At 42.6% G+C, this 7,866-nt stretch overlaps 1 protein-coding gene across 1 annotated transcript; it reads left to right on the plus strand.

Moving 5' to 3' along the window:
* Nucleotides 1-4,286: 4,286 nt before the first annotated feature.
* Nucleotides 4,287-7,479, plus strand: LOC142596549 (uncharacterized protein C9orf40 homolog). The gene is made up of 2 exons (XM_075725736.1): nucleotides 4,287-4,613; nucleotides 7,321-7,479. Exons 1-2 carry the CDS (start codon nucleotides 4,287-4,289, stop codon nucleotides 7,477-7,479), a joined length of 486 nt encoding a protein of 161 aa, XP_075581851.1.
* The last annotated feature ends 387 nt before the right edge of the window (nucleotides 7,480-7,866 follow it).

The following is a 7,866-nucleotide window of genomic DNA, read 5'->3' on the forward strand; positions in this document are numbered from 1 at the left end:
CTGTGCATGACATAGATGGTATAGAATAAGGGGTAGATACTGTCCTGGTTTTGGCTGGGATAGAGTTAATCAGCAGTCCTGGTTAACAGGGGAGGTCCCGGATGACTGGAGGCTTGCCAATGTGACGCCTATCTACAAGAAGGGCTGGAAGGAGGATCCAGAGAACTACAGGCCTGTGTGCCTGACCTCGGTGCTGGGGAAGATTATGGAGCGGTTCATATTGAGTGTGCTCAACAGGCATGTGCAGGTTAACCAGGGCATCGGGCCCAGCCAGCATGGGTTCATGAAAGGCAGATCCTGCTTGACCAACCTGATCTCCTTCTACCACGTTTCTGTGATGGTGACTATGTCATAGCCATCCTGCTGCTTGCTTTGTATATTATTATTACTACTATTATTATTATATTGTTATTATTATCATTACTATTTTACTTTATTTCAATTATTAAACTGTTCTTATGTCAACCCAGGAGTTTTCTCACTCTTACTCTTCTGATTCTCTCCCCCATCCTACCGGGGCAGGGGGAGTGAGCGAGCAGCTGCATGGTGCTTAGTTGCTGGCTGGGGTTAAACCATGTCACTTGGATACTTTGCCTTTATTATGGTGGTTTTGTGGTGGGTTTGTTTTTTTTTTTCCCTTAGATAAAATGTGATTAGTTTTTAATTTGATTTTTTCAAGCTCCTTGTTGATTATGCAATTGCTGAGTAGTTACATCTGCAGTACTGCCCAACTTACGTCTATTTTAACCAGTCTGTAGTTACTCTTAAAATGTGGTGTTCTTGTTTTTACAAATAGCATTCTGGTTGAATCTCAGTATGATTTGTTTTCTTGTTGTTGTTCTTCACTACCCCACACTGTCAAAAGTGCCATTTTTTGCATTGTTTTTGGAAGAAATATATTTTTTTTATTGACTTAAATCAGATGTATAGTGATGTGCTTCTACTTTAAATTTAGAAAATAACCAATTTTTTCTGATGCTTTACTTTTGAAGTGTAACAGTTACATTAAGAGTTGGAAGCAGAATAATCTTATTAATTACTTGTATGAGTTAGTGTTTTTTTCCTGCAGTCCTACTTATGAGTTCTTAAAAATCATTATTTGTGTCTTTATGGACAGGGATAGTTGTGTATTATTTGTGACTGCGTTCTTTTCTTCAGTTGTACACACAGGGGAAAAAAAACTGCATAATTTGTTTAGCAGCAGAAGCTAAGATAATTTAGGTCACTTAAACTGTATGTGGTACTGTAATTGTGCAAAATAAAGTGCTGCATAATCTGAAGAGTAATACTTCTTTATATGGAGTAAGTTTGACAAATGTAGCGTGTCCTGTATTTACATGTAGTACATTATAAAATCAGTTATGACAACAATGTGTACAATGGGCTTTTTTCTTGGATATTCAAGTTTGCAGTATGACTCGACTCATCTTTGATTTTTATAATTTACTCAAGGGTAAGATTTGATTGTTGTGGGGTTTTATGGAGGGGGTGGGGGGGTTGTTGTGTGTGGTTTTTTTTGTTTTGGTTTGTTTTTTTTTATTCTTGGTATGTAATCAACTATTGCATTAAAAATCCCAGGAATGTCAGAGTTGTCTGAAAGTTCTGAAGTGTTTTGTTGAATGTATGGTTTAAGTGTCTTGTGGAAACATTATGACTAAGAATTGCTCTGAGAGGTTTTTCCAACTTCCTGGGGTGCTGTAACAACCTCTGTCTCCTAAATGTTGCAGCATGTCATATAGCCTATGATGCCAAGCCAACAAAGGAAACCTTGTGGCTGGTGTTTACTACAGGTTGACTAATCAAGGGGAGCCTGTTGATGAAGCATTCTTACTTCAACTACAGGAAGCATCATGCTTACAGGCTCTGATCGTGCTGGAAAAATGGCACAGCAAGCTATAAGCAGTGCAGGAGACTCTTGAAGGGAGTGCATCGAGGATTATTTCTTGATCCAGGTGATTGCTCACCAACACTGATGAACACATTAGAGATGTCAAGATCGGTGGCAGCCTGGGCTGCAGTAATCATGCCCTGCTGGAATTCACAATTGTGAGGGATATGGGCCAGGTGAAGATGAGAGTCAGGACCCTGGATTTTAGGAGAGCAAACTTTCAGTTGTTTAAGGGACTGGTGAATGGGGGCCCCCTCAGGTACAAAGGAGCAGAACAGAGCTTGCAGCTCTTTAAGGACATATTTCTTAGAGCACAAGAGCTCTAAATTCCCATGTATTGGAAATCAGGCAAGAAAGTCAGGAGTCCAGCATGGCTGAGTAAGGACTTCCTGGTCAAACTAAGCTGTAAGAAGGAAATGCACAGGCAGTGGAACCAGGGACATGCATCCTGGGAAGAATATAAGGATGTTGCCAGGGTGTGTAGGGATGGGATCAGGAAAGCTAAGGCACAGTTGGAGCTGAATTGGGCAAGGGATGTAAAGAATAATAAGGGCTTCTACAGGTACGTTGGCCATAAAGGAAAGATTAAAGATGATGTACCCCACACCCCCATAAGTAAGACAGGAAATCTAGTGACATGGAGAAGGCAGAGGTACTCACCAATTTTTTTTTTTTAACCTCAGTTTTCAATGGTAATCTCTCTTCCCACATCTCTCAAGCCCCTGACCCTCAAGGCAGGGTTTGGGGGAATGAAGTCCCTCCCATTGTAGGAGAAGATCAGGTTCGAGATCACCTGAGGAACCTAAACCTATGGAAGTCCAAGACCCTGACAAGATATGTCCCAGGGTCCTGAGCGAATTGGCTGATTTAGTTACCTTTGTGGTCCCCAACAATGTTCTTGTAAATTGGAGAGATATCGATTTGATGGATAGATTAGTCGATGGCCAAGGAATTGGCTGGATGGCTGCATCCAAAGAGCTATAGTCAATGGCTCAATGTCCAAGTGGAAACCAGTAATGAGCGGTGTCCCTCAAGGGTCCATACTGGGACCAATACTATTTAATATCTTCATCACTGACATAGAGAGTGCGATTGAGTGCACCCTCAGCAAGTTTGCAGATGACACCAAGCTGAGTGGTGCAGCTGATTTGTTTGAGGGAAGGGATGCCATCCAGAGGGACCTTGACAGGCTTGAGGAGTAGGAGAATGTGAACCTCATGAGGTTCAACAAGGCCAAGTGCAAGGTCCTGCATCTAGGTCAGGGCAATCCCTAGTATCAGTACAGACTGGTGGATGAGTGGATTGAGAGCAGCCCTGCAGAGAAGGACTTGGGGACTCTGTTGGATGAAAAATTGGACATGAGATGGCAATGTGTGTTTGCGGCCCAGAAAGCCAACAATATCCTGAGCTGCATCAAAAGAAGCGTGGCCAGCAGGTCGAGGGAGGTGATTCTTCCCCTCTTCTTCACTCTCGTGTGATCCCACCTAGAGTGCTGCGTCCAGCTCTGGGGTTCCCAGTACAAGACATGGACCTGTTAGAGTGGGTCCAGAGGAGGGCCACAAAAATGATCAGAGGGCTGGAACACCTCTCCTATGAGGAAAGGCTGAGAGAGTTGAGGTTGTTCAGCCTGTGGAAGAGAAGGCTCTGGGGAGACCTTAAAGGGTTTTAAACTGAAAGCAGGTAGATTTAGATTGGACATAAAGGAGAATTTTTTTATGAGGATGGTGAGACACTGGAACAGGTTGCCCAGAGAAGTTCTGTATGCCCCATCCCTGGAAGTGTTCAAAGTCAGGTTGGACTGGTCTTTGGGGAACCTGATCTAGTGAAAGATGTCCCTGCCCACGGCAGGAGGGTTGGACTAGATGATCTTTAAAGGTCCCTTCCAACCCAAAGCATTCTATGATTCTATGCTATGTGCTGTAGCTGCTAGTTGTGTGTTGCTTTGGTTAACCTAGGGGAGACTGAGGTGCCCTGGCAGGTGGGTGAACGGGGGCTTCCTTCTGGCGGGGAGCTTGCTTACGACCGCTCTGCTCCCCCCGGCAGAGCGGGCTCTGTGCAGCCGTCCCCTGCCCACAGTGTGAGCCTTCCTGGTTTGTGGGAAACCTCTGAGGAAGGGGATTCTTCAGGTGCTGAAACAGGGGTGTTTTCCTCAGCGCAACCTTGACTTTGCCCTCTGCTTCACGACCTGTCCTTGCTAACAGCAGTTTGCGGGGCTCTCCTAAAACTCATCCGACCCGTCCCCCGTTACTCACCGTGGGTAGGGTGTATAGCACTGGGCTCCACCCCCTCCCCAGCGGACACGGTGGGGAGTAGGGCGCGCATGCGCTCTTCCCATGCGGCCAGTGGTGCCCGCCCTTCTGTGGGACGCGTGTTATAGAGCTGCTGGCTCGGCCTTTTCATGGCCAAGCGACGTGCAGAGCCGCTGATGGGTCACGTACCCTTCAAAAGTCTCTTGTGCGAGCCGTCGTTGTTGCTGTCCCGTGCTGCTGCGCTCGAGAGATACCCTCAGAGTGAAGAGACGAGCGTTAGCCGTGCGGTCCCGAAGCGGAAGCTGGAGGAGGTTGAGGCGCCGCCGGGCAAGCGGCCTGGACTGGGGGGAAACAGTTTCTGGGGAAAGCAGGGTGATGTGGGGGACAGGTGGCGCGATGGGCCCGCAGAGTCCCAGGGCCAGCGGACGGCAGAGGGAGGCGCTGGTGGCCGGGGCAAAGAGCGGGGTGCCGACCAGGTAACGGGGAAGGGGGAGCTAGGGTTGGGGCGGTGGGAGGTGCTGCTTCTGTCTTCTCTCTGCCGGGGATACTGCTGGAGCTCCCCGGCCGGCGGCTTCTCCCGAGGGGGAAAGCTACGTTGTAGCTGTGGTGGGCCGGGACTGCTCGCATTTAAGGAGATAAAAATCTCGGCACGGTAACAGATAGGGTTTGTTGTTATTTAGATATTGCTGTAGGGCTGAGTATACTGCTTAACCCGCCGTTTGAAGGTAGGACCGCCCTGTGGGTGGTAGCGTTAGGGCCCTGGTATCACCTAGGGAATTAGGGAGTGATGTACCTTTTCCATCGATTTAACAAAACGTGCACACACAGTCCTCTTCGATCTTTACTAGGCAAAGCACAGCATTCGGTGCTCTTCAACCCTTTCTGTGGCTCAGTATATTAATAGGTTGTAGGCCTCTCAAGCTTTTTTTTTCTGATCCAAAAGAGCTAACATTTAGATACTTTTATTTTTCCTATAGAAAAACTTAGATGAGCTCGAGGCAGACTAAGTTTAGTCTGCCTTCAGTCATGTCCACATCTAAAAGCATGGTGAAAGTTTGAACAATTTATTTTGATAGCATCTCTGTTATTTGAGGTTGGAGGTGAGGCTTTATAATATCAGACAACTTTCTTAACCTTTTGTTTGGGATGAGTGTTTAGTAGCGATACCAGGACTGTCTTTCAAGCCAAAAGGTCTAGTGAAGATGGTGATCAGGGGAAGGGGATCAGTGGTTTAGTTATCAGGATGTATTGTAATGCTTGGTTGACTTTTAATGTTTCTGGTTAATGTTTCCAGTTAACATTCTTCTCCCTGGCCTGGACCATATTTTACACAATAGGTCAGAAAACAAAATAGTGGTATCAAGAAAGTTTTAGTTTTGCAAAATTAAAATGTTGGCTTAAATTTTGTGCCCATATAGAAGTTTGATATATGAAAACTCACTTCTCTTGCCACTTGAACTTTTTAACTAAAAGTAAAGGATTTGATCCAGTGAATTGGAAATGGCAGGAAGTCTAATGAGGTCAGATGGACTTTGAACTCTGGCTTTAGTGTCCAGTTTTGGGGAGAAAAAAAAAATTGGTCCCTTGATAATATAACACTCGTCTACAATCTGTAAATGTATTTGTGGCTTCGCTTTCACTATTTGTCATTTTCTAAAGTTCTAGATAACAACTTTACTCCATAACAAATATATTGCTGAATTCTTTACTTATCCCTAGGGTTATTAGTTAGTCAGAATTATGTAAACTTTAGATATGGTAGGGAAGGCAGTAAGCCCACTGGATTCCCACCCAGTAAAGAGTTGAGAAAGTACTTTCTGAAATAATTCCATAGGAAGATTTTGTGTTTACTTGTATATTTCTCTATATTAAATATTTTTCTTGGACTGTATTTTTAAACAGTTTGTTTCCCAATGTACAGTATTGTATAAAAATATTTCCACTTTAAAATAAAGCTTGATTTATGGTAGGAGAAGAGGTGTGTTTTCCATCTTCTGTGTACTACCTGTATGTTTTAAATCTTTCATAAGAACAAATATTTCTGATTATAATTTCTACACCTCCCTGAAAATACAGTCTTAGGTTGGCATTATTCTTTGCTGGTTTGTTATTTGTTATAGTAATAAGCATTATACTGTAAAGTTTGTACTGCTGTTTGGTAAAGTTATGAGCACTTCCAATACTACTGCAGTTGGCCAAAGAATAAACATTAGTTGAGTTATATTTGCAAGCACACCTTTGAAACTAGAGTTAGGAAATCAACTTCAAAATGAAACAACTTCATCTATAGAAACTGAGCCATAATATCTCTGACTTTGCTGTACGTAGCATACTTAGCTAGCATTTCTTCTCAAAACAGGTTTTGAAAGATGTTTAGGTCAATGGGAATATTTGATGCTTTACTATATGTTTTTATGTATTAATGTTGAATGTTTGCTGTCTCTTGTGCTGTTTGGTTTTGTTCATTTTCACACTGAATCTTTCTGGAGGATACAAATAAACAGCAATGCTGCTGCTCTGGAGAACTGAATGCTCTTCAGATTAATCTCATGTAGTCTGAGTCTGAAATTAGGAGTATGTATATTTTTGTGGTGGTTAGGTTTTAGATTATAATCTCTGGAACAAGAATGCTGTCACTTACTCTGCATACAAAGTAGGTAGCACAGTGGTGTTCTGACTTTTAAGTATCTACCTCACAGTTCGAGCAGCAACTTCTTATTAAACTAGAAGTGGAATTCCTTTTAAATCTGAGAAGAATCTGTAAGGGTAACAGACAGGTTATAAAATTCCATTGTTAAACATTCCCCCCCCCCCCCCCCATTTCTCATTATCTCCTTATCTCCTTTTGCTCTTAAAAGGCCTTTGACCAGATACCCTTAAAGGAACAGATGCGCTCTCCTTCCACATACCCTTACAGTCCTTTGCAAGAATATTTTAAAGGACAAACGTAAATTATGATTTGGTTGAGATTTCTTTTTTTTTATGGTGTTTTGCTTAGCTCACTTTTTTCCTTATAAAATGATAAGATCTGACAATATAGAACAATTGAGTAACCCTTTCCTTACCTGCCTACACTTTTTTGTTAAAGTGGTTTTGTTTTTTTTTTTTTAAAGTATCTTCTTTTACTGCTGTGGTATACATTAATGTTTTGTTGCCTTTTTGCTTGTTTGTCTCTTTTTAAAGCAAGAAGAAGAATTTTGTCAATATAACTCATTCCTGTATTGGAGAGCACCATTGCCTACTATTGATTTGTCTGACATTCAGGACTTAGATGGAGAGGCTGCACCAAGAGCTAAAACTTCTTCAAGGACTGATACCACAGAGACTGAAATGGAGTCCTGATCGGTTATTTCATAGTTATACATCTACTTGCAGGAGGGTTGTTTCAGTTTGTATTCATGTTTTTCTGCTTCGGAGAAAAATAAGCAAGCTTCTGCCTTCTTGAAGAAACAATGTTAAGCCAGTCTTGCAAATGCAAGACTGAATTTTCGAAGTTGGTGGAACAATCACTATTAGGTACTTGTTAGTAAGCTAGTTGGAGAGGTAAATTAATCTATCCATTGAGTAGGCGGCTATGTTTGTCTAGCAAGAATACTTGAAAACATGGATACAGGCTAAAAGAAACTACAGAAAATCAGAACATCTTGATGCAATTATAAGAAACAGCTTGATGTGTTACATATGGAAAAGAAATTAAAAATCATTCTCCCTGTCATGAACAAAAAGTTA

The sequence above is a fragment of the Pelecanus crispus genome, chromosome W (genome assembly GCF_030463565.1).
Source record: "Pelecanus crispus isolate bPelCri1 chromosome W, bPelCri1.pri, whole genome shotgun sequence".
NCBI lineage: Eukaryota > Metazoa > Chordata > Aves > Pelecaniformes > Pelecanidae > Pelecanus > Pelecanus crispus.

What these genes read in the sequence shown, in the direction of transcription:
- LOC142596549 (XM_075725736.1), top strand. Translation starts at nt 4,287, where the DNA reads ATGGCCAAGCGACGTGCAGAGCCGCTGATGGGTCACGTACCCTTCAAA. An exon ending in AAGAGCGGGGTGCCGACCAG is followed by an intron (nt 4,614 to 7,320) that starts GTAACGGGGAAG and finishes CTCTTTTTAAAG; the next exon opens with CAAGAAGAAGAATTTTGTCA.